The sequence below is a fragment of the Equus przewalskii genome, chromosome 5, assembly GCF_037783145.1.
Source record: "Equus przewalskii isolate Varuska chromosome 5, EquPr2, whole genome shotgun sequence".
Classification (NCBI taxonomy): Eukaryota; Metazoa; Chordata; class Mammalia; order Perissodactyla; family Equidae; genus Equus; species Equus przewalskii.
The window spans coordinates 31,499,307-31,525,403 of NC_091835.1; the positions used below are offsets into that span (position 1 = coordinate 31,499,307).

The 26,097-nt window shown below is 52.3% G+C and overlaps 1 protein-coding gene across 5 annotated transcripts; it reads left to right on the forward strand.

The window, feature by feature from the left end:
• Positions 1-757: 757 nt before the first annotated feature.
• SLC6A12 (solute carrier family 6 member 12) lies at positions 758-24,877 on the forward strand. Of its 5 annotated transcripts, XM_070620456.1 has the most exons (17): positions 758-916; positions 1,369-1,440; positions 3,284-3,368; positions 5,333-5,610; positions 10,717-10,851; positions 12,820-12,960; positions 13,856-13,943; positions 15,009-15,141; positions 16,434-16,568; positions 17,908-18,011; positions 18,343-18,467; positions 18,845-18,957; positions 19,437-19,574; positions 20,378-20,480; positions 22,296-22,396; positions 22,919-23,089; positions 24,288-24,877. In XM_070620456.1, the coding sequence occupies exons 4-17, from the start codon at positions 5,391-5,393 to the stop codon at positions 24,429-24,431; spliced, it is 1,851 nt and encodes a 616-aa protein (XP_070476557.1). In that variant the 5' UTR covers positions 758-916; positions 1,369-1,440; positions 3,284-3,368; positions 5,333-5,390; the 3' UTR covers positions 24,432-24,877. The 5 variants fall into 5 exon arrangements, with proteins under 5 accessions (XP_070476557.1, XP_070476556.1, XP_008541770.2 ...); XM_070620455.1 differs by lacking the exon at positions 758-916 and having other exon boundaries at positions 1,114-1,440; XM_008543548.2 differs by lacking the exons at positions 758-916; positions 1,369-1,440 and adding an exon at positions 1,480-2,452.
• The last annotated feature ends 1,220 nt before the right edge of the window (positions 24,878-26,097 follow it).

Here is a 26,097-nt window from a genome sequence, read left to right on the forward strand (position 1 = left end):
GGGGAAGCACATGCAAATGGAAATTTCCCTTTCTCCCCACAACTTCCCCTCCCTCCACAGCCCCTGGGGCTAAAGAAGCATCTCTGTTGTCTTGAAGGAGGCAGTGGCTATTCTGAATGAAGGCTGTGGGACAGTCCTGTGCCCGGCACGGCACCACGAGGACACACTCAGGAACAGTGATGAGGACCCTGTTCTGGAGACGCTCGCCGGACACTAGTGTGGGACACACACCTTTGCTCAACAAATACCAATTCAACACTGATGAATTGCCCAGCAATGCCAGGCAACCAGACAAGTCCCAGCTATGGGCCTGAGTGCTGAGCGGTCGCTAGAGCATTATTATTGCTACCTGGGACCAGACACTCCACCATCCCAGTCCCCGCTCCCACGGCACCCACAACGAACACCAACAAATCCCTTAAGCACCGATGATATGCTAAGCGATTGACCATACTGTCTTTAGCCCTCTCGGCAACCCTGCAGAGTAGGGATCGGGAGCAGACATTCCCTTTACAGATCGGGAACAGGCTCAGATCCTTGTCTCGCTGATGTGACTGGGAAATGACAGAGGACAGGTCCAGAGCCAGGTCTGCTTGACTGCAAACCTGCGTCCTTTCTAGATTATGCTCCTTGAGGTACGCTCTGGGCACCTTCTCTAGGAAAATCCCGAGGAAAAGGGCAGTGGTTGTGAAATTCAGAGCCTTGCCTTGAAACCACAGAGGGCAGGTACTTAGTGGAAAACTCCAGGGCATGATTCACCCTCCTGCTGTGCCCTCGTCAGCGAGGCCAGCTCCCCTCCTGAGGTGCTCGGTGTCCAGCCTGGGAGGTGGTGGCTCCCGTCCTGCTGCTCTGTCCCCTGCCCTGAACATCCTCATCCCTCTTCCCTCACAAGGAGCTTGTACTGGGAGGGGGCAAGGTGAGAAGGGGGAGGGCGAGGGCCAAGGAGCAAAATGGGGAGAGATGCAGTTAGATGTGTCTCTGAGCCCAAGAGGGTGGTCTTGGGTCAGCGGCCACTGGGCGAGCACTGATCCTGAGGGAGGGGTGAGCAGTGGGAGTGGGGTGGGGGAGGGGGACCGGGAACAGAGGACTTGACTTCCTGAGGTTAGATGTTGTAATCCTGGTTCACAGACTTTTGGCTTCAGTCCCTCCTGCTGCTTGTGGTGTTTCTCTGCTCCTTCACTGCCCAATACATTGGTGCACGCACACACACGCACGCACACACACAGAGTTGCTTTCTGCCTGGGAGTCCCTGGACAATGGCACCAATGACTCAGATGGGATTCTGAGCTGGAACGAACAGGAGAAAGAGTGAAGGTGGAGGACAGTTTCCCTTTCAGGTCCCATCTCTCTTGGCTTTCTCCTAAGCAGCCTCTCTGGGACTGTCCTGGGCATCTGAGCGCGGAGCTGAGTGGATCACAGGAGCCAGGCTCGGGGACTGAGGTGAGCCGGAAGGGGAGGGCTGGATCTGTCCTCGCAGTCTCTGAGAGCTGCCTCAGAGGGGTGGAGGGCTGAGGCCTGCGAGGCAAGACTGTGTCAAGAACTGTGTGTGTCTGTGGAGCAATAAACTGGGACCTGAGGAAAGCCTGATGTTTGGGAATCTTAGGACAGGGGTGTCACCCCAGCTTCTCCCTCACCCTCCACAGCATCTGAGTTGCTCAGGGACAAGCCTGGAAAGCAGGAAAGTCCATAGACGGGGGGCTGGCCACAGGGAGAGGGTGAAAGAGGCGGTGATTACCTGCCTGAAAGGGAGGGGGAAACAGACAGTGCCCAGTGAGGTGGGAAGGAAGAGAGGACGGGAGAAACCTCAGGGCATTCCTGAAGGCCTGTGACCTGCGTTTAGTGATTGCAGGTGAGGGGCTCCAGTCCTCCCTCTACCAGTCGAGCGTGGTGGGCTGGGGGCCAAGCGTCTCCCAGAAGAAGGGAGCTGCCCCTCCTCAGGGGTGGTGGGGCCCAAGGCAGGCAATGAGGGAGCCGACGGAAGGTGCAGGCAGCTGCCAGCTGAGCCCAGCAGCCCATGGGTTGTGAAGGACTGGACAGGAGTCAGGTTTTGGTGCCATGCACACAGGTATGTGTGTGCAAATGGACGTGACGGGAATGGCACCAGTGTGTGTACAGGAATGAGAACTGGTATGTGGGGGTTGGCTGGAGCAGGGGCTGGGCCACTCCTGTGCTGGATTTGGGGGTGCAATGGGACTGAGCTGGGGTCCCAGCAGCATGTGGGAGCAGCACTTCTACACTTGTCTGCTCCTCTGCTAGACCCTGGCGAGGCCTCTGGCCACATGCCCAGTTTCTAAGAGCAAAGTTAATTTTGGACCTTCTCGCCTCTTGAAGATTTCCTCGATGGGCAGCACTGAGCCCAGTGTGGGTGTAGGTATCTTTGCTTCAGGAGGGCATGGACATATGGTGAGGTCCACTCTGTGCCTCCGTACCGTGCCGCAGCTCAGCAAAGCAGGTGGGCACCTGGGGAGGTGATGTTAGGGGCTGAAGAGGTGACCAAGCTGGGGTAGACCGTTGGGAAAGGGAGACATCTCAGAAGTCATTGTGACTGTGGATAACACTGTTGTATGGCTATTCCTAGCAAATGGGCTGGGGCAGCAGGGCACAGACAGGGCCGGTGAGGGTGGCAGGAGGGTGGGGTGTACTGTTTTTTGGCTTTTAAAAGTAACCCCAAAAGGAGAGCTCTGTACAACTTGTACTCCTGGACATTTCTTCCCTGAGTCTAATTGAGTCCCGCTTCCTGCAGTTTGAGCCTGTTTCCCCTTGACTTGCCATGGCTTGGGCCAGCTTTCCTTTTCACATGCTTATGTTTTCATTCTGCCATTCCAGTTTTTCATTCTTATCCATAAATTATCCTCCTCCCAATAGTCTTTTTTTTAAACGTGTCACATCAGTGTCCGTTTATCAGTTCATGTTCTCTTCTCTTTCCTCCCCCATCCCCGATATAACCCAAATCCTGTGCCCAAGCTGGGCTCTAAGATCTGCTTCCCCATCCCATGCTCTCCTCTGGTTTTCCCTTCATTTACTCCTTTTCCCCACCAGGTCTCCCCTCCTCGAACTGCTGAGGACATGTTGGCCCTGAAATAGCAGCCTCTGGTCTGGGAACAGGAAGGCTTGTCTCCTGACTGCCCCCTTGGTGACCCTTGGGCTTGAGCTTGCCCTGAGCTGAGCTCCCCTATGGTTTGGCAAGCAGAGGCAATAATCTCTCCTTGTCTCTTATGGACCTCATTTTTTATCGCCAAGCCTCCTAACACACATGTTGAGCAGAGGTCATTCTGTCTTCCAGGGGTACTTAAAGCCCAGAGCGGAGGTGTGATTTGCCTAAGGTCACCCAGGAAGTTAGAGACTCAGCTCCACCACTTATTGTATTGGTAAGTTTATTCTAACCATTAAAAAATGGTTTTACTGAGCACCTGCTGGGCGTCAGTTCCTGTTCCTTAATCTCTCTGTGCTTCATTTCCTCCCTTATAAAATGGAGTTAATAGTAATACCTACTTCAGAGATTTTTATGAAGGTGAACTTTAACAATGTATATAAAGAGGTGCATGTTTTTAGTACTTTGCTTACTCAAATGTTGACTGTTATTGTTATTATTAGCTAAATCTGGACTGGAACCTGGGTTTCCTGTCTGGTGCTTTTCATCAATGTTTTGAGCTCATTCATTCATTTGTTTGATAACGATTCGGGGGTCGTTCCTCAGGGTGGCGGCCCCAGTTCTGTAGAAGATACACAGTTGGTTTAGGTATCAGGAACTTTTCCCTGGAAACCAGTCTGCCCTGTTCTTCCAACCTGAGGCTCTGGTTCTCAAAGCCCCCCTGGGGCCTGGCCGATCACTCTGAACCTGGAGCTCTTTTCCCTGCTTCCCCTCCTCCTCCCTTAGATCAGAGGCTGAAGGCCTTTGACTCCACTGGGTACCTCTCTCCTCATCTTCCCTCCTGGGCTGAGCTTAAGCTCCCAGTACCAGAATCTCACCCCGATGTGCTTTCCCATTCCTGGGGTGACCTGCACCCTCCGAGTCACCTTCAAAACTTTCCACAACCTCGAGTGGCTCCTGCTGTGCTTTTCTGACGGACTGGGACTTGGGCTGCTGCCTGGTTAGAAGGACCAACAAATCAACACAGACTCTTCTTTCAATAAAAAGAATCCTTGTGTTTCTCCAGAGCCTCGAAGCAGCGTGGAACAGTGGGTAGCTCCAGGTCGCTTTGATTCCCCAACATTCCTTGGAGGCAAGGGGCAGTGGGGCGCTTCCCCCTGCAGCCTGGGCGCCTCGTCCTGGCAGCTCACTGGAAGCACGGGCGAGGTGGCCTCAGGGTGATTGTGTGTGGGGAGGGAAGGGCAAACAAGAATTCTGGAGGCAGCACCACGATGCTGCAATGAGAGGGACACAGTAAACCTGTGAGTGGCCCACATCATTTTTCTGGAAATCCCGGGACCTTTGGGCTCTTTAGGAGGACAGGGAGTTGGGAAGGGCAACGACCGGTGACGTCAGGCAGCCACTTCTGGGTCTCCCTTGAGGGACCCACTCTGATCTGGAGATTACTACCACCCAAGTAAGGATCACTCTAGTCACCCCTTCTGCCACCAGGCCCCCAGCCTGTTCTCAGACAGAGGGATGGCCTGGAGAAAAAGAACCAGAGTTCCCTTGGAGCCCTACACTTGGCCCTGGCACCAATCCCGGTCTTCATCGGCCTTGTTCAGAGGCCTTGCTTTCTCCTCTCTCCTCCCAATCAGATGCCCAGAGTTAGTTGGCTCCCATGTTTACCCTGGTTGATCAATCACCTTGGCACAGAGATGAGCACACAATTGGCCAGGGGAAGACCATGCGGTCACCTTCACCACACCTGCCCTTGGCCCCCTGTCATCCCTGGCAGTCTTTGATCCCTTCTGGCCTGGAGGCCAGAGCCTGGGCTGGTGCCACTCGCTGGACGCTGAGGAGCGGGGGCAGATGGGCCAATGGGGTTGGTGGCTGACTATAAAGAGCAAAAGGGACTTGGAATAAAAGACCCCAGGCCTGAGTTTTAATCCCAGCCTACTCCTGAACGGTTTTAGGCAAGTCACTTCATCTGTCAAGGCCTGGGTTTTCCCATCTGTAAAATGGGCAAATAAGATTTGCTCCGTATTTGTTCCTAGAGTCATAAGAGCAAAGTGTAACTTTAGGTGTAAACGTCCCTGAGAGTTTGGGAAGAAAATCAATAGTCCGACAACTTTAAACAATATTCCAACAATATTAACTATTAAAGCAATATTCCAGCAATATAAAAGATTAGGACACGGAGCGCAGAGATGGGGGAGCGTGTGTTGGGGTTGTACAGCTCACTCCTTCTCCTCCCACCAGGCCGTGCCTTCTCACCTTCCTGCCCCACTCCCAGCTCTGTGGACTCCCAACCCATTGCATGGCTATGGAGAGCAAAGTGGCAGTCCACAAGGATGGGCCTCCTGTGGTCTTCTGGGTCCCTGAGGAGGGAGAGAAGCTGGACCAGGAAGGTGGAGACCAGGTGAAGGATCGGGGCCAGTGGACCAACAAGATGGAGTTTGTGCTGTCAGTGGCCGGGGAGATCATTGGGCTGGGCAATGTCTGGAGGTTCCCCTATCTCTGCTACAAAAATGGAGGTGGTGAGTTCACTTGGAGGTAGGCGTGATGGGGAGTGCTGTGCCCTGACAGCCGGGCTGCGCCTGCCTGGACGCCTCCTGGCTGGGCAACGGGTAAAATGGAAGGAGGCTGGAATGGAGTGGGAGGACTTGAGCTTGAGTTCTAGCTCCACCATGAGCCTCAGTGTCCCCCTCTGTGAAATGGGATGACACCCCACAGGGCTACTGTGAAGATTAAATGAGGCAAAGGGCAGGACCGAGGAATCCAAGTTTTTGATAAGCTCCTTCATTACTCTACACAATGTCAGCTGTTGATAGAGGTCATTTATTCATTCAACTAATATTGTGGGCCTACCATGTGCCACGCACTGTTCTAGATGCAAAACAGAACATATTCCTGGTGTGTGATAGTCTAGTGAAGGGTAGAAGATTACGGACAAAACATGTGGTGTGTGAGACGGTGGTGAGCGGAATGGCAAGAAGCAGACCAGGGAAGAGGGCTGGGGAATGCCAGGTCACAGGGTGGGGAGTGGATTGCGAAATAAGGTAACCAGGAAAGGTTTTGTTGAGGAGGTGACATGTGAGCAAAGACTTCAGGTGAAGCACATTCCAAAAAGAGCGAAGGGCAAGTGCAAAGGTCCTGGGGGGAAAGTGCAACTGGCACGTTTGAGGAACAGCAGAGAGGGGGGTGGCAGATGGGGGAAGACTAGGAGAGGAGGTCAGAGAGGTAAGAGGGCTCAGATCTTGTAGGCTCTGCTCCGAGTGAGATTGGAGCCACTGAAGAGTTTTGATCCGAGAAACAATATTATCTTATCTGTGGTTTTTTTAAACTAAAAAACATAATTTTATTACTTTTCAGCACTGGTAGTAAAAATGAGCAGAGCCATGGTGGGGAGGGGCCCAATTCATATTTTTTTTTTTTTTGAGGAAGATTAGCCCCGAGCTAACTACTGCCAATCCCCCTCTTTTTGCTGAGGAAGCCTGGCCCTGAGCTAACATCCATGCCCATCTTCCTCTACTTTATATGTGGGACGCCTACCACAGCATGGCTTGCCAAGCAGTGCTGTGTCTGCACCCAGGATCCAAACCAGTGAACCCCGGGCCGCCGAGAAGCAGAACGTGAGAACTTAACCACTGCGCCACCAGGCCGGCCCCCTGATTCATCTTTTTAAATGTACAATGAAATGCTTTTTAGTATATTCATAGAATTGTGCAACCATCACCACAGTTGATTTAGAACATTCGCATCATTCCCCAAAGAAGCCCTGTACCCATTAGCCGTCGCTCCCCCTTCCCTCTTCCTGCCAGCTCTTGGCAACCACTAATCTGCCTTCTGTGGCCTTGGGTTTACCTACATGAAATATTTCACATAAATGGAATAATTCATTTATGTGCATTTATTTGTGAAAGCCAGATTCATTTTTGCCTTTTGAAAATACCTTTATCTTTTTGTGGAAATGATATGTTGTGAATATTAGAAACATTCTAGAAAGGTAAGAAAAAGAAACATTCCCATTTAAAGATAACCATTGTTTGGAAAATCCTTCTTTTTTTTTTTGAGGAAGATTAGCCCTGAGCTAACTACTACCAGTCCTCTTCTTTTTGCTGAGGAAGCCTGGCCCTGAGCTAACATCCGTGCCCATCTTCCTCTACTTTATATGTGGGACGCCTACCACAGCATGGCATGCCAAGCGGTGCCATGTCCGCACCTGGCATCCGAACTGGGAAACCCTGGGCCACCGAGAAGCGGAACATGCGAACTTAACCACTGCGCCACCGGGCTGGCCCCAGAAAATCCTTCTAAATGCTATTTATATTTAATTTGACAAACATTTATTAAGCATCTGCCATGTATCTTGCTCTGCGACTTAAAACTTAGAGTTATCATTGCAAGCTGCTTGAAGTGATGACTCCAAAGAAAACAGAAATGGGATTTCCTGGGTGGGTCAGGACTATGGAGCCCAGACTGGGAGTGGGGGACTAGTGCTGGGCTTGAGATTAGGGGAGGCAGGAAGAAGTGGTAGGAGTGGTAGCTTATTTCTTTGTCCTGGGCCACAGTTTCTTGGACATATAGGATGTTAGAGCTTGAGCTAAAGATGACCCAGTCTGAGCTCTCCTCTCACAGGGGAGGATGCGGGAGCTCAGAGAGTTCAGCAACTTGCCCAAGACCACAGAGCTAGTTGGTAGCAGCAGGCCCTGGGAGCCAGGGGCTCCCCCTCCGTAAGCATCTGGCCCCATCATCTAAAAGGAGGGAGAACGAGGGCCCAGGAAACAGGGCTTGGGGTTCTGATGCTCTCCCTGCCTCTGCCCTGCCCAGTGGCTATGGCTGTAGCCTCTGTACTGGCATGGGCTGGGGTGGAGAGACCAGTACCTGTGACAGCATGCAATGACACTGGGCTGAGCCTGGGCCATCTGTGAAATGGCAGGACCAGAGTAGGTGGCATCACATTTACTGTGTCCTCTCTGTGACTTGCGTTCTTACTTTAGCTCTGTCCCAACCTAACTATTGGGAAAGACATGGTGCCATTCCTCTCTCTTCTTCCGTCATCTTTAACATGAGGGGCTACACAAGGTCAGGGGTCCCAATCCGGGGTCCCTGGTCTCTGGGGGTCTAAGGAGGAAGTAATGAAGGTCTAGGAATTAGTTTCCTTATTTCAGACAACTTAACAATGGATTTATGTAGGAACACGACTTCACAGTTTAACCCAAATGTCCATTTTTCACTCTAGGCTAAGATTGTACTAATTCATTGTGGCAATAGGGTTTATCTCAAGCTGACCATAAATAAGCCCTGGTTGGCAGTTAAATATGGTTTTTATTAATACATGCAGATAAATTAATTGTTAGTGACTAAACACAGTTCTATAGAGAAAAATCATTCAAAAGGGATGAAAAATAATAATAATGTAATAATGGTCTAATAACATCTTTGGTTACGAAAAAGCAGGGAGCCACTAAACTAGATTATCCTTAAGATATGGTACCCTCCGAAAGAGAACTTCGTGAAATTCTGAGTTTCCAGACTGTCAGCGTCTCAGGAAGGAGCACTGGGCAGGGGTAGCAAGGCATGCCTTGGAGCCGAGGGAGGGAGGTTAAACAAGCCTCAAGTCGCCCTGCCTCCACAGATCCCTGTGGGGCAGCACCAGGCTGCTTGTGCCCACAGCCTGGGCACACACCAAGAGAATCGTGGGCTGGGTCACCCTCCCAAAGCGAGGGTTCTGAGAAGTTCATTTGAGGGAGGGTGTTTGCAGTGATAGCGTGCTGGAAACCCAGGGAGAAGGCCAAGGATGGAGGCTGCCCTCTGATTGGTCCAGAACCACCCACCGCCCACTGCTCCCAGTGCCCCAGGCCAAGCACTGCCCTTTCAGGGTGGACTCGGCCTGAGTCCTGGGGTCCAGGCCTCCTGAGGGCACCCCAGCTTCCGTGGGGCTGACATCGACATTCCAAGAATAGAACTGAAGCCATCTGCTGTATCAGAGGGACCACCTCCACACAGCCCGTGGGAAGGAGCCTATGGGTCATGTGCCCCCACAAGCTTCCCATAACATGTCCTCTGGGAGAGTCCCCCAGCCACATCTTTTCTCCTGAACACTGTCCCTCAGCCTAGCCCCTGCAACCATCCAAGCCACCGAAGCCAGGGTCAGCGGTGCTGTTGGCCCTAGGTTGACTAACACTCTAGCATTAGTCAGGATGTAAAGGCAATACAGAGTTTAAAAGGACTTCAGGACTTGGTGGAGAGGTACTGGCTTGCTGTGGCTCCCTATATGTTATGTGTATCTTACCACATGCACACACAAAAACATACATAACTTCCTACCCAGCAATTCCTCCCCTGAAAATTTATACTAACGAGCAAATTAGACAAGTGCACAAGGATGTGGGCACAGTCCCCATCCCAGCAGTGTGTAATGAGACAACCATGAAGGCCAGTGACAGTACTGTGACTTAGACTAGGATAGCTGCCTACGGGGGGCGTAGGACTCTACCGCCACCAGCATGATGATGGAGATATGTATTTGACATGAAAAGAGATTCATGATGCATATTTTAAAATGCTTATAAGTAATATATAGTAGGTTCTCATTTTTGCAAAAAAAAAAAAATGTGTGTTAAGAGAATTAGAAGACTATGAAATGCTTTTTCCTTTCTTTCCCTTTGTACTTTCTACTTTTTCTACAAAGTAATATGGATTATTTGAGAGGCATTATAATATAGTGGTTAAGGGCACAGACTCAGGATCAGACCACCTGGGTTTGTGCCTCAGTTTCCTCCCCTCTGCCTCAGCTTTTGAATCGTCAAACTGGCCTCAGTGTTCACATCTGTAAAATGGGGGTAACAACAGTACCTCCCCCATGGGCAGTTGTTTTGTGAGGTTTCTGACATTAGTGAGGCATTTAGATGAGTGCCTTATGCACAGTAAGCACAAAGTATGTGTCAGGGTTATTACTATGCACTAGACAATAATTCCTTCACCCATGGATATGCGTCTGAGGTGAGGCGTGTGCCTTAGTGACTGCAGTGGGCACTGTGGGCTCAGGGCATCTTCACATTCCATTTGCATGTGATTTGCTGGATGTCTTTTAGGCCTGGTCTCCCATTGGGGCCTGTAAGTCAGTACCTGATCCAATGGCACCTGCGAGCCCAGCTCCTGAGGATCTCCCTGAGTGAGGAATGGCCCCCTCTGCTGGGAGCCTGGTTCAGATCAGAGCCTGGTGGAGGGAAAAAACCCTCTGAAAATTGTTAGAGGGAAAATAATTTTTCCAAGGTGTTTTTGTTTGTTTTTCTCTAAAATGTAACAAACAGTAATTTAATAAGCATATCAAAATATACAGAACACATGTTTTTGTTCCAAAAATAATAAGTTGACTACATTTGTGAAACACACTGAGAAAATAAATAGTGCATATATTAGGATTTCCACCTAAATTTCCATTTATTTCCCCTCAAAGGTCTTTCCTCAGCTGAGCAGGGTTCAGACTGGAAAATTTCCGCCTGTCCCTGCTTGCAGACAGGAGGGAACCGTTAGGCTGTGAGGAGGGAGATGAAGGATGGCAGGGCGGGCGCTGGAGCACAGCTCTGGGAGGGGCCCTGGGCTGGAAGCCTCAGCCTCTGCCTCCCTCTCCTCCGCAGGAGCCTTCTTCATCCCCTACTTCATCTTCTTCTTCACCTGCGGCATCCCAGTGTTCTTCTTGGAGGTGGCACTGGGCCAGTATACCAGCCAGGGCAGCGTCACGGCCTGGAGGAAGATCTGTCCCCTTCTCCAGGGTGAGTGTTCTCGGTCCCCCTCCTGCCCTCCTCTCGGGCCAGCATCACGCCTCGCCCCTCCCCTTTTCCTCCCGTTCACTGCCTCCTTCATTCATCCCCTCTCATCCTTGCTAAGTGTTGCAGGAGACAGAGGAAGTATAATCAGGCTTTGTGGGGCCCAAAGCTTATACATCCTGGGGAGGAAGGTGTTCCTCAAGAAAGACAATACAAAATTACAAATGCAAAATTAGGTACAGAGCCTTGGAAAGGGCCCTTGCAAGTGAGGAACCCTGAAGCTTGATCTTTATCAGCTTCATGGAAAATATGTTCCTGAGTATATGGCATGGTCCCAGACATAGCTCCAAAGTATATAATAACAGTGATGATAATGATGATGATGTCTAGCATCTCTTGCGCCCTACTATATGTCAGGGCTCATGGAAGCACTTTACGTGCATTTCCTCATCTAATCCTCCAGTAATAACTCTATTAACCTCATTTTGTAGATGAGAAAAAGGAGGCACTCACTAAGGATTTGGACCCGGGTCTCCCTGAGCCGGAAGTCCGCGTTCCTTCCTGTGTTAGGGATTGTGTTAGGGATAGCTCCCGCCCCTCTCTCTAGGGATCTGTTGGCACTAATGTGAGCAGTTTGTGGTGTCCTTCCACCACTCCATCTTTACTGATTGGGCCAGTCCCCTGGAGGCCAGAGGGAAACCCAAGGGGTCTCCTTGTCCCTGAGAGGTTCCTTGCATATTTGAAATGGAGAGAGGGCTCTTCTCCCCCACGTTAGTCCCCAAGGGAGCCCCAGAGACTAGACTATCTGGGGTTGCCACCAAACTTAGTAGGTTGGACAGAGGTGGGCATGGTGGGAAAACGCTGTCTCCTGAGAAGGCTGGAAACCTGACCACTGAGAGTCCAGCGCGTCCCGGCGCAAGGGGTCTGCGGGCGGCTGCGCGCTCTAAACATCCCGCCCGCCGCCGCCCCCCGGGGTCCTCCCGCCCTCAGCAGCCCCAGCCGCCGCCCTCCCGCGGCCTAGCCCGAGGCTGCCGGTCCCCACGCGGGAAAGCCCGCCTGCCTCGGTCGCCCGGCGATAGGAACCATCGGGTGGGCTCGCCGGGCGCAGGGGGTGCTTTGTGGACAGTCAGCACTGATTTTCGGACCAGCCCTCCGACGTCCTACCCGGTGGCTCTCCACCAGTCCTTCGTTTAATAGTTCTTGGGCATCGACTTCCCGGGACGGCCTCGGGGACGCAGGACAAACGGGCGGGTCCTAACCCGGCCGAGTCCCGGCCCCACTCCTCCGGGCTGGCTTTCAGACCCCGGGACCGCCAGCCGCCCTGGCAGCGTGCTGCTTTCAAAATCACCGAGGGAAAGCTCCCACTTTGGTAGGACTGGGGGGCCGGCTGGGGGACAGACTCCGGGGGCTCGGCTGCGGAGCCTGCAGGCGCGGCGGGTCCGGGCGCGGCCTTCGGACAGCCACCGCGGCGCTCGTCCCTGCTGGTGGCTTCTGGGCTTTGCTCCTATTTTGAGACTGATTCTTGCCAAATTTTCCCTTTGTTCTTCCTGCCGCTTTTCATCTCACAAGTAATGCATGATTGTAATAGGAAAAGCTACAAAATACAGATAGGCAAAAAGAGAAAAAAACTTTAAAAGGTGAACTGAAACCCTATCACCTGGAGAACCACTTGTTAGCTTTCTGATGACGATCCTTCCAGAGTTTTCTCCGTGAAAAAGAAAAAGCTGTACGTTCAAAAATATGTTATAAAAATGGGAGAGTGAATAGGATAGTGTTGTGTAACCTGCTTTTCTTATTTAAAAATATGCTGTAAATGGCTTCTCATGCCAATAAATGAACCCTGGTGGTTCTTTTTATATAGCGCCCAGTACCCTTCTAGCCACAACTGGCAGCTTCCACGTGACTTTTGTTGGCTAATGCTGATGTCTTGGATTCTCTTGTTGCTCCCACCCCTCCCCTGCTGCGCTCCCGAAGGCATTGGTACGGCATCTGTGGTCATCGAGTCCTATTTGAACATCTACTACATCGTCATCCTTGCCTGGGCTCTCTTCTACCTGTTCAGCTCCTTTACCTCCGAGCTGCCCTGGACCACTTGTACCCATAACTGGAACACAGGTATGTGTCGTTTGAGCCCCTGGAACGGGGCCTCTCCCTAGGGCTGGTCTCGTGGTTGCTGGTGATTGGCAAACAGTAACGGAGCGCATGGTGGGACTTGCCTCAAAGCTAAGCTAAGTGAGCTCTGGCGCCAGTGCTGCCACTGAGCCTTTTGTGGGACTTTAGATCAGCCACTAGGAGAACTGAGAACCCAGTGGGACTGTGAATGTGTCATGCAACTGCAAGGGCTTAGCACCACTCCCTCATCCATTCAGTTAACAAATATCTATCGTGCACCTGCTGTGTGCCAAGCACTGTGCTGGGTGCTAGGAGTCAAGGGTGAACAAGAGCAGCGTGGACCCAGCCCTCGCTGAGCGTACAGCCTGGGGGTAGAAACAAGCAAATTAACAAAACAGTTGCAGATGGTGATGGGCGAAAGACACAGTGCAGTGACTGTATCCTGACGGAGGGAGAAGTGCTGGTTGAGGGCTGAAGCAAGGAGAAAGCCTGCCGTGTGAGTGGCGTCCTAGGCCGGGGAAGGGCAGGCGCGGGGATTCAGTCCGTTTATCTATCGAGTGGAGACAGGCTGGGCGAGTCAGGAGAGTGCTGTCCATACGTGGGGCTGAGTGGATCTGAAGTCTGGATTGTGTCAGAGGTTGGCGGGGTGGCCAGAGGGGCAACCAGAGTCACTGGAACAGGAGTAATGCAGGGTACGTGCGGCGGGGGGCTGGTCCCATGGACCACCCGAGCAGTCAACTCCTGACACTCTGGAAGGTACGGGCTCCAAAGGAAGCTTTGGGACTGGGAATGAGGGGGACTGCCAGGCTGCAAGGCCAGAGGCTCAGGGGACTAGGGTGTGTGGGCACCTCTCCCCGTCTCATCCCTAGCTGATACGCACCCACCTTGTCCCCAACAGAGCATTGCATGGACTTTCTGAACCACTCGGGAGCCAGCACAGAGACCCCCTCTGAGAACTTCACCTCCCCTGTCATGGAATTCTGGGAGTAAGTGCTGGGCCTGGATGCCACGTGCCAGGGGGCCCCAAGCAGAGGAAATCTAAATGTCTGAGGCCTAGGACTTGGGGTGCAAGTTTAAGCGTCCCTGTGCATGCTTTCTAGCACTTACCATCCTCCCATCCTCCCACCCCACACATCGCTGAGAGATGAGGGAACACTCACATCTACCCACACTGTCCACCTACACCCTTACCCCAAATCTGCCTGTGTCCAGCTAGACTCACACTTTATCCATGTCGACTTGCACTCCCACACATGCCTACCTACACCCTCACATCCCCCTGCACCCCACACACCCACCTACACTTACACATCTACCCACACATGTCCAGTGGTGTCTGGCAAACAGTCTGAACCAGCTTAGGAGAACTGACTGTGCACATCTCTTCCCAACTTTGTGATCAGTGATGTCATGTTGGTAGCTTGAAATTGGCCAAGGTGGGAGTATTTATACCACAGAAAGTGGCAAAACCTACGCTCACACATCCACTCTCCCACATGACTACTTACATCCTTACATCCACCCATGCCCACGTGTCCACCTTCTTACACACTTACCTAAAACCGACACTTATTCACCAACACTCTCACCTGTCTACCTACACTCTCACACACACACATTTAAATCACCCCCATATGCATCTTTAGATACTAACACACATTCAGCCTGTCCATTTGATACCCATATACTTGCTCATCAACTTGCAAATATAAATATCAACTCTCCATATACTCATTCATACATTCCTCACCACCTTCACTCACTTTCTCTCTCTCCCTCTCTCTCTCTCTCTGTACAACAGAGAAAGCTGGATGAGTTAGAAAGACAAAGATACCTATGGGATTACGTGATTTGGTCTTCTAACAGCCAGGGGCATGCAGACCACAGGTGGGAACGTGGTATGCCACGGGGCAGGTGGAGTGGGATAGGGGTGGGGGAAGCCTGGAATATGAGATCTGTGGAGTCAGCTCTAAAATCAGGAGACTTGATGACAGAGGCAAGTTGTCCTCTCTAGTCCTTCTGCTGGTTATTAATTTTTCCCAATCCATCAGGAGACGAACCCTGGGCATCACCTCGGGCATCCACGACCTGGGGGCCCTGCGCTGGGAGCTGGCCCTGTGCCTCCTGCTTGCCTGGGTCGTCTGCTACTTCTGCATCTGGAAGGGGGTCAAGATCACAGGCAAGGTGAGGTGTTCTGGCTCTTGGTAAGCTCTCTGTGGCCCCCGGAGTCCATAGGGACACTCCCAGGGGTCTCTCTGGAGAACTGAAAGAAAGATTCTTTAAGGGAGAGGCATAGTGAGAACAGGGGAAGTCTGTAGATTTCAGCTCAGTATAAGCCAAGACTTTCTTTTTCAATATGACTTTAAAAGACCTGTTTACGTAAGTAATGTCGAGAGCAAGGTAAGAAACATGGAAGCACTCCGTCGCAGCCATCAGTGCAGAGCACCAGCATGACGGCAGGTTGGATCCGCTCATCCTGGCCACTTCTTGCTGGGCAGCCTTCTGGTTCCTTTTTTATGTATGCATGTGTGTATCAGTGTCTATTAAGTGTGTATATTACACAATTAGGATCATACACTCTTGTGACTTGCTTTTTGTATTTAACAACGCATCAAGACAATGTTTAGTATGGACCAGCAAACAGAGCTGTCTTTGAGGTGGTGAGTCTCCAGTCTTTGGAGGGGTTGTAGCTAAGAACGGACAACAGTGGCTTGTTGTATGCTTAGAGAGAGTTCAGACTTGAGCATTAATTCCAACCCAGAGAATCTGAGACTGATGTTTCATGCTTTGTGAGGCTGGAATAGACAGGATCCCGACTCCTCTCGTTATCCTGTTCCTGCAGCAGCCTCCCTTCCCAGATTGTTGTAAGGGTAATGTGATCGTAATGATGAAAACAGTTAATAGGAATAGAACAGAGAGTGCCGCCGCCTCTGGTGAGGGCTGAGCTTGGTCAAGGCAGAATGGGGCCCCCTCTGTGCATCTCCAGATTCCTGAGGTCAGGCCACTGCTGCTTCCCCAGCCTTAAGCCTGGAAAATAGAGTTTAAACTTCCCCACAGAGCACTGAACAAATCTGCTCCTCCTCCCTGTGGCGAAGGGGAATCCCACCCTCGCCAGGGTCCTGGGGAGAACAGCCAGGATAAGGGGTTAAGGGAGACCAGATTCTGGATTTAAAGAGTCTTTGAAATGTTATGGCTGGAAACCTGCGCCCCTGCCTGTCCTTCCTCCTTCCCCCTGGCCCTGCTGGTGTGCATCTCGCACCCTGCCGCGGAGCCTAGACCCACTGGAATGCATCCAGGAAGGTGTGGGAAGTTTCATGCGCTCGCCCCCACTCAGCTGTCTCTAAGAACGTGCTGGACACTGAGCTGGGCATGGCTGTGCTGCCTGGGGAGGGGTGACAGGAGGACCACCGCAACTCCTGTCGCCTCCTGGCTGCTGTGTCCCCACCGGGAGTGACCTTGGCCTGCTTCCCCTCCAGGTGGTGTATTTCACAGCCACCTTTCCCTACCTGATGCTGGTCATCCTGTTGGTCCGCGGCGTCACCCTGCCCGGAGCCTACGAGGGCATCATCTATTACCTGAAGCCAGATTTGTTTCGCCTCAAGGACCCCCAGGTGGGTACGGTGCTGGGGACCATCTCCCCAGACGTCTCCCACCCTAAGTCAGATCTGCACTTCTGAAAATCTTTGATTGGTCTTTTCTTGGTTTAAAGGCAATAGATGTCACTAGAGAAAAATTAGATTATATGGAAGAAAATATGAAAAAGAAACTAAAAATCTTTTGTAATCCCACCACTCAGCTGTAATCTCTGTTAGCATTTTAGTACATTTCCTTCCGACATTTTCTTCTACGTGGTGTGTGTGTGTCTGTGTTTTAACGTAGTTGAGGTAATTATATAGAGACAAATACCTTTTTTTTCACTTTAGTCATATTGTAAGCATTTCCCATATTATTAATTTGTAAATGTCATTTTTAACCTTGCATAATTTTCCTCCATAATCCATTCATTCATTCATTCATTCAACCAAATGTGCTGAGGACCTGTAAGTGCCCAGTCCAGCTCTTGTGCTGGTGATGGGCTGTGTGCCCAGCAGACCAGGACCCGCGCCCTCTGAGTGCTCACACCTGGGGCCAGTGTCGTCATTTACTCAAGTCTCCCTCTGTTCTGGGACATTTAGGTCATGTGTTTTTCTAATTTATGATTGTATATACAGCTGCAATGAACACCTTGCCTTTAAATCAGTGACCACACCTCTGATTATTTCCTGACTGCAGTTAGACATGGGGTCACTAAGGCCAACAGTGCGCACGTTTTAAGGTTCTTGACGTGTACCAGCCTAGAGCGATGGAGGCTCCCACTGCCCATGTCAGGGGGCCCTTCTTTCTGCAGGCCGCAAGAGGTTCAATCATAATTTATTTTCATCTTTGATAACTTGATTGGTCAAAACAGTATCATTTTGTTTTTCACTTAACTTTTTTTAGTACTGTGAGGTTGGACATTTCCCCACGTTTATTGGCCGTTTCTATTTCCTCTTGTCCTCCATAGAGTCCTGGTGGGTTTTTCTTTATATTTGAATGGAGCAGCCCCTTCACCCCACCGGGGCTGCACAGTCTGTTTGTTGAGTGAGTGCAGGTGCCTCTTGGCTCGCCCTGCAGGCAGGCCTGCCAGCTCTGGGCCACAGCCGTGGGGTGTGGACTCCACCTAAGAAATTCAAGTTACGCACTGTGTTTGGTGCTTACTAAGTGCTCACAGAGCCAGATTAAAAGTAGGCCCTGCCTGTGAGCAGACGAGGACTGTTAATGGAGAGCTGGGATGGACACGATTCTCAGGGAACCCCCGAGGGGCCAGGCCAGCTCCGTGGGGGAATGGGTTGGGTCTCTGATCAGCTGGCCCCAGGCCCTGGCAGGCTCCCTCCTGCTCTCCCTGCACCACTGTCTTGGGGTCTCACGTAGGTGTGGATGGACGCCGGCACCCAGATCTTCTTCTCCTTCGCCATCTGCCAGGGGTGCCTGACAGCCCTGGGCAGCTACAACAAGTACCACAACAACTGCTACAGGTAGGGACGGCGGCTGGGGCCTCTGAGGACCCTGCCTACCTGTGGTCCAAGGAGGGCGGGGTCCTGGATGAGACTCAGTCAGGGCGCCCAGGCCTTCCTCCTTTGTTTTCAGGGAGTTACAAGCTGTGTCAGACTGACATCGCAGTTCCTCTCCCAGACTGAATGTCTTTTCTCCTCCCTTTTCTCCCTCCCTTCCCTCTCTCACCTTCTGACACCTCATCTTTGTCTTTTTCTCCTCTCTTTACCCTCTTACTGTTGTTTGATCTGTCCTCCACTATGGATCTTTCTCCCTTTTCCTTCCTGTCTTGCCTGTCTTCACCCCGCCCCGCAGGGACTGCATTGCCCTCTGCTTCCTAAACAGTGCCACCAGCTTTGCAGCCGGGTTTGTGGTCTTCTCCATCCTGGGCTTCATGTCCCAAGAGCAGGGGGTGCCCATTTCTGAAGTGGCTGAGTCAGGTAGGTGCTACTTTGCTGTCTGGGACCTGCGGGGAAGGCGGGTCAGAGCACACAGATCCCTCCTACAGAAAGGCAGTGTTCCAGAAGCTGGGTGGTGGACCTCTTAGCATCTGGGGGCATGCTTGGCACAGGGTGGGGCCTCCATAACTGGGGTGGGGGGAGGGAGAGGGGAATGGATGGGTTACTTGCATGGATGGAGGAAGAGCATGCTCCCCAGCACCTAGGAAGAGCGAAATAATGGGCGGAATCACCCTGACCTCTTGAACAGTCCCAGACACGTACACTCACTCATGCACACCCACACACCGCACCTCCGGACAGGGCTCTTCCCTAGGGCAGCGAGAGCGCACTCCCCTGATTGTGCTGTGTGTGGGCAGGTCCTGGTCTGGCCTTCATCGCATTCCCCAAGGCTGTGACTATGATGCCCTTGTCCCAGCTGTGGTCCTGCCTTTTCTTCATCATGCTCATCTTCCTCGGGCTGGACAGTCAGGTTCGTCACCCCCGTGCAGCCCCTCCCTGACCTGGTGGCCCTCTTGCCAGCTCCTGCATTTCCTTCCCCCAAACCCCTCTCCCCTGACCGTACATTCTGGGCCCCCTCCACTGTCCAGGGCTTATCCTTGCGGTTGGTTGGGTGACCCCCGCCCTGAAACCCTCTTCTGGGAGGGGGCTTCCTGCGTTGTTTCCCCGGGCCTGACCCTTCCCCAAACATGGACACCCCTCCCAAACGTCCCTCCAGTCTCCCTCCAGCTGCCCAGCCCTGCGCCCGAGCCGTGGGGACAGAGCATATCTCCCCCCCAACTCTCACTGCTGGGAGCCTCTTGGAGATGTGCCCAAGGGCAGGGCTGGCCTCACCTCAGGGCACTCCCACTTCTGCCCGTTGCACCCTTCCTTGCACTGCTGTGTGAGGCTGTGCCACAGACGGTCCAAGGGCTGTGGCCCCTCTCACCCCGACTTCCCTCCTGCCCACAGTTTGTCTGTATGGAGTGCCTGGTGACGGCCTTCGTGGACATGTTCCCCAGGCAGCTCCGGAAGAGTGGGCGGCGAGAGCTCCTCATCCTCGCCATCTCTGTCACGTGCTACCTGATAGGGCTCTTCCTGGTCACCGAGGTGAGCAGGGGCGTGCGGCCTGCAGGCTGGGCTCCAGGGTGAGGGAGCCATGGGGGACACCACTGACCCTTCTCAGAGCCCTTACCTCATTTGCTAAATGGGGGTGTTGACACCAGCCCTTCCTCCCTCATAGCATGGTTATAGGCACCACACCGTGGAACATACCTGTATTCGTTAGTTCTCTTTTGGCTTCAGGTAACAGAAACCAAATGCAAGCTGGCTTAAGCAGAAAGGGGAATTTTGGGGTCAGGAAACTGAAAAGTCTAGAGCTATTTTGGTTTCAGGCATGGCTGGATCCAGTTGCTCTAATGACATCGTCATAAATGCTCCTCTCTATCTCCTGGCTCCCCTTTCCTCTAGTAACTTCATTCCTAGCCAGATTTCCCTCTTGATGTTAAAGAAGGCTGGCGCAGCTTCAGACTTCCCTTCTGCCACCCGATCAGCCCCAGAGGAAAGAGAGCGCAGCCAGTGTCTGGCCGTGACTCTTCTGCAGGCCTGGAGCAGGGAGAGGAGCACACCTAGAGTGAGGTAGTGTCAACTTCCAGAAGATGGGGTGCCAGGCAGACAAAACAGTGTGTGTCCCCCCGTTCCCTGTGTCCTTGCAGACGTCTGAGATTGTTGTCCTAATGTTAAAAGAGGGGCCTGAAGGCAGGGCCAGGCAGGGCAAACTCCTTTTAGATGCAAGGAATGACTTCCCATGGGCTGGGCAGGTTGGCACCCCGATGGGTGTTGGCCTCTACCTTTGGGCAGAACGTGGCCCTGTCTCCACTGGCCAAGGCCCAGCTCCCCTTCCTTCTCCGCAGGGCGGGATGTACATCTTCCAGCTGTTTGATTATTACGCTTGCAGTGGCACATGCCTGCTCTTCCTTGCAGTGTTTGAAGTAATCTGCATCGGCTGGGTGTATGGTGAGTGGGGTGGGGGCAGTGGGGAAATGGGGGTGGGGAGGAGGTGCTGCTGGGGCCCAGCTAAGGGCAGATTTGCCCAGGATGAGATGGGGTGTGCTGGTCCCTGTTCCCACAAGTCTTTGTATTGCTGTCTTGGTTCTTTTCACCCGGGGAGTTTATCCACTGCTGGGAACCCGAGAGTTTCTCATCGCGGCAGGTGGAGCTGTGATAATGACAAACCCCATCTCCTTGAATAGTGAGTGTAAATAACAATGCACAGAGAGAGGCCCCCAGGCCCTTCACGGTGGGCATCCTACTCAGAAGGGAGCTTCAGGGCCATTTAGTCTGACCGTCCACAGACTCCTACATTCCCTTTCAAAGCTATCACCAGACTGTGCCTGGACACTTGCATGGACAGGACGCTCATTGCTGTGCTTTTGAGGTGGGCTTTTCCACTGTGGCTGTTATGCATTTCTTTCTTGTATTGGTTGAATTCTGCCTTCCACTGACTTCCACCAACAGCCCTGGCCCCCTAACAGAGCTAGCTAAGCGGTGGTGCTGAATGCCGTGGTGCCCACGCCGTTATTGTCCCTGTTATAATAGGGGAGAAACCTTCAGTTACTGAGCCAACACACTACTGTGTGCCAAGCACTGTGCTGGTTGTGTCACTTGCTTTCTCACAATCGGCACAACAGCCCTTTACAGAGGGAAAGTGAGGCTCAGAGAGGTTAGGTCTCTTGCCTAAGCTCACACAGCTAGTGAGGAGCCATCATCACACCCCAGGTCCGTCTGGCTTCACTGTACCAGGTTAGGGGAACACATCACCACTGTCATGAGGCGTAGGGCAGGGAGGGTAAGTGGGTGCCACATGGGAGGGCCTCAGGACAAGTCATGAGTAGGAAAGTTTTTATTTTTGCTACCGTAAGCCTTCCTATTTGGGGTCCTTTCCTCTTCCTGGAAACGTCTCCTACCTACCCACTCAAGCATGTCCTGTCTTCCTGAGTCCCCTACAGCTTTTCAAAGCTCGTTCTCAGACAGGATCTGATAAATTCAATCACAGTGAGGTATAAATGGCGATAAGCCTTAACATGTCACACCTACCGAGCTAGAATCTGGTTTTTAACTGGGGAGAAATTTAGGAGCCACAGGAATGACTCTTTAATGGTCATTTCACACATCAGGGGTCAGTAGGAAGGTACTTTTCAGTGAGGGGAGGTCAGAGGGCCTTCCAGTGTCTTGACCAATCAGAGGATACAGCAGATGTGGAAACCTAAGGACATTAAACAAAACGGGACAAAACCAGTCAGTGTGCTCACACACATGAACTAGCCCTCTCCCCGTGCTCTACTCGGATGCACACGGGTTCCTGGAACCTGGCCTCTGGACTGGTGTTCGTTCCCATAGCTGTCTGGCCCTGGATTGAGTTTAGCATGCTCTGCTTGAACAGTGGCACCCTGGCTGTTTCGCTGTTTTTGACTTGAAACTGAATTCGTCTCTGCTACACAGATAAACAAGCATTTGTCCCGCTGCTGAGCCCCATTTTAGGCTCCTGCCTCCTCTGTTGTTAGCATGGTGGGGTGTTCATCCCTAGACAGGGACACAAGAGGAAGCACAGGGAGGTCAGGGGACTCTCAAGGGCCCCAGCTTGTTGGCAGCAGCCCCTTCTCTCTCCCCACTCCCTGTGCTGTGGCTGGTGTGCCAGGGCCCCACCTCGTTTATGTGCCCTATCCAGGCTCCCTGCACAGGGTGGGAGGAAGGGCACAAAGCCAGGTCCCAAATCCCCACGAGCTGTTCCCACCTCCTGTCCTCACCCTCTTTCCCCAATGTTCTGGGCAGGAGCCGACCGTTTCTATGACAATGTTGAGGACATGATTGGCTACCGGCCATGGCCCCTGGTGAAGATCTCCTGGCTTTTCCTGACCCCTGGACTTTGCCTGGTATGTGCCCACCCAGCTACCCTGCTCTTCCTTCCTGCCTTCAGCAGACTTGGGGAGATGAGGAACAGGAAGCCTGAGCTCTGGGGCTCTTTCCCTGCCTGTCCAGTCTACCTCGGGAGACTGGTCCATTCCCTCTTCTGTGTTGGTTCCTCTGCCCTCTTTTGTGGGCCATCTCATCCAGCTCTTTGCTTTACCGTCGCTGTCATCTATTCCTGCTCCTGCTCCATGCCTTTCTCATTGCACCTCCATCCATCTGTCTGATTTCTCAGTTGTTGGTCTGTCTGTCTGTCTGTCTGTCTGCTTGGGGCTCCTGCATCCCTCCTCCTTCCTTTACATCCACTCCTGTCTCAGTCTTCAACGTGAGTGATGCCTTGGCTCATAATTTGCAATGGCTTTTACTACCCACCTCATAGATGCACCACAGTGTAGTTACCTTGTCCTCTGTCACTGGATAGTTAAGTAGCTGAGGAAAGGGTTTCAGTGCTCTCCATCTCATCTGTTTCTCCCCCTCCCTCTTTCCAGGCCACTTTCCTCTTCTCCTTGAGCAAGTACACACCCCTCAAATACAACAACATCTACGTGTACCCTCTCTGGGGGTACTTCATTGGCTGGTTCCTGGCTCTCTCCTCCATGGTCTGCGTCCCACTCTTCATCATCATCACCCTCCTGAAGACTCAGGGTTCCTTCAAGAAGGTACGGGGCTGGGGGAGGTGACGCATTAAAGGAGGGTGCTGACAGGGTGGACACCCTGGCTGGGGCTGGCTCCGAGTGGGCAGCAGCCCTTCAGTCCAGGGAACCTTAAAGAGAGGGTCTTTGAAGACCAGTCCAGTGGTTTCATTTTCAGAAATGTTCCAAAGTCCTAGATTCCCACACCTTCAGAATCCAACTTCCAGCAGCTCATCTGGGCAGGTTAACCAAGGGCAAACTGTTAAAGGGTAGGGGAAACAAGGAACAGACGAAAACAAATGGGCCCAGACACAGAAGTTTATAGAGCCCAGAGTCCTTGATCTCGGGAAACCGATAACCGGTTATCACGGTTCATTGCACAGTCTCCTGGCTTCTTCTCTTCACCCTGGCTGGGGAGCCACAAGCAAAAGGCTCCCGGTTTAGAGTTTGGGACATGCCTTCCTGGAAGGGGATATAGCTTGTGTCCCACAAAGACATTACATCTGTAGAAATCCATCTGGCCTACAAGTAACAGAAAACCCAACCTGCAATAAGCAAATAGACTTATTTTTTTCTTACATGTCAAGAAGACCAGAGACAGAGGTTTCCGGCATTTGGTTCAGCTGCTTAAAGAGGCCCTTAGAGCCAGCCTCTTCCTATCTTTTTGCACTTCCCTCATGAGCATGTTGTCTTTTCATCATCATGCTCATGACCTCATGGTCACGAGAAGGTGGCTGTGATTCCAGTCATCACACTGGCAGTCAAGCCAAGAAGGAGCAGGAGGAGATGGCACCAATAACACCAATAATGACAGTAACAGTAGTGCTACCAAGAATAAGAAAAAAATAGATACTTATTAAGCATATAATAAGAAGAAGAACAAACAAAGACACTTATTGATCACTTACCCTGGGCCAGGCCCTGCTCTCAGAGGTGTGACTGTCATCCTGCTCAGTGTACAGATGAGGCCTGCAGGGCTAAGCGGGTTGCCTAAGACTGCACAGGTCGTCGGTGCAGAGCCGCAACTGAGACCAGGCAGTTCACACGCTTAATCTCCACCTCATTGCCTCTTCTCTCTTCTCAAGATATTCAGTCGTTTATTCACCTGTGTTCGACTGAGCCGCCCCCTGTGCCTGGCTCTGCCGGCCCCTGGGGACACAGACACGAGGACACATGTCTGCCTCTCTCCCCAATACCACCTACTCACCCCCTCTTCTCTCCACAGCGCCTGAGACAGCTCATCGCCCCTGACCCCAGCCTGCCAAAACCCCAGCAACACCTGTATCTGGATGGTGGCGCAGACCAGGCCTGCAGGCCCTCCCCAACGAAGGAGGGGCTGATATCTGGGGAGAAAGAGACCCACTTGTAGGATGTGGCTGGAAGCTGAGTGGCTACTGAGCCAGGAACCTCGGTCAGGGCCACTCACTAACTTCCAATGGACAGCCTTCGCCTCTGTCCCCTACCACAGTCCTGCTGAGAACCTTTCAATGTCCCTGGGGACCCCCAGTGGGACGCCAGCCTCCTCTCCTCTCCTCAGCTGCAGCAGCTCTTCCTGACGGGCTAAAGGTGGTCCCCCTGGGACGTGCCATGCTATGAAGCGACTCCCTGTCGGAACACACCATCTTATTATAAAGGAGGGTGGGCTGATTCTAACACATATTGTGAGGGAACTCCCACTGCAGGGATGTTTCCTGTTCGAGCTTACTGTATACCATGATCTGATTCAGAGAGCCCAATGGAACATACCGCGTTGGAAGTGGCAACTGAACACACCACACTGGATTCTGACATTCCATTAAACAGGGTCCTTCATGAGGCTTAGCATTCTGGAGTTCATGGCGAAGGAACTAGAGAAACGGCCAGGAGGCAAACCTTCACATGCCACCATTGTCTTGAGTTTAACTGGAGGTGGTCTCTCAAGGTGTTCCTAGCTCCAGCTTCAGTTCCACACTCTTGCAATGCTGTCATCAACTCATTGGAATGGAAGGGACTTAGACACAATCCCTTGACTTTGCAAATACACAGCACATATGTCTCTATGGGCCCCTGCCCAAAAAAAGACATTGCTAATCCATCACAGGTCCTTTCCCACCTCAATCCTTGTAGATATAGTGCTTCAGGCAGTCCATTTGCCATCCTGCTTTTGTTCAACCCCCTGACTCCATGGATGAGGAAACTGAGGACCAAAGAGACAAAGAGACCTTTTCAAGTTCACACAGCTCCCCAGGCCAGATGTACAACTAAAACCTGGTCACCTTGTTCTCAGGCCAGTGTTCTCCCCGTTACAGCCTCCTGCCTTAGTTAACAAGCACGTATGGATCGCCTGCCGCCGTGTGCTAGCCTTCTTTACCGCTCCCCATTTCTGCTCCATTCTGTAGTGCTTGGGTAGGAGGGAGGGGGGTCCCCTCTGTGAAGGCCATGAGCAGTTCTCCCCAGATTGGTGCCCCACCTCGGTATTCTTTCTGCCAGCCCATACTCATCTGACCAGATGTCCTCTGGACCCTTTGTTCTTGCCATGTTCTGTCTCCCTTCCCCCAGCGGAGGCCTTGGCGTCTGCAAAGCCCCCTGGTCTCCCACAGAGACGGGGGTGTGTGTTGAGGGTGCTTCTCTCCCCATGTCCCTACCAAATCACCAGACCCTTCCCTGGCTGGAGAAGGCTTCCTGGAGGAGGAAGGCAGGGCTGGATAAGTTCCACGTTCTTGTGTTCAGAAGGGAAGCCAGGAGAGGGATGGGAGTGGGGTAGGGGGAATGGTGCATAGGTACATGTCTGCCCAGTGGACAGAGTGAAAATCTGGCCAGGGTGAGTTCCATCCTGACAGCCCCAGGCCATCCTCAGAGTATCCATCATCCTTTGCCCAGACATGTAGGCTTCTCAGCTGGTGAGAACAAGTTCGTTGGCACACTGGCCACAAGCAGATGTCCAGACTCCTGGGTTCTGGCAGTCCCGTTCTGCCTTCCTCTGGACCGCTCCGTGCACCTGTGCTCACCCTTCTTAGACTAGTTAGTGGGGAAAGAAGGAGGCACCGGAGAAGGGG

Bases quoted from the DNA above. Each gene is read 5' to 3' on its own strand.
- SLC6A12 (XM_008543548.2), top strand. From the start codon at position 2,341: ATGGGCAGCACTGAGCCCAGTGTGGGTGTAGGTATCTTTGCTTCAGGA. The intron at 12,961-13,855 runs GTATGTGTCGTT...TGTCCCCAACAG, and splicing joins TACCCATAACTGGAACACAG to AGCATTGCATGGACTTTCTG. The intron at 13,944-15,008 runs GTAAGTGCTGGG...CCAATCCATCAG, and splicing joins CCTGTCATGGAATTCTGGGA to GAGACGAACCCTGGGCATCA.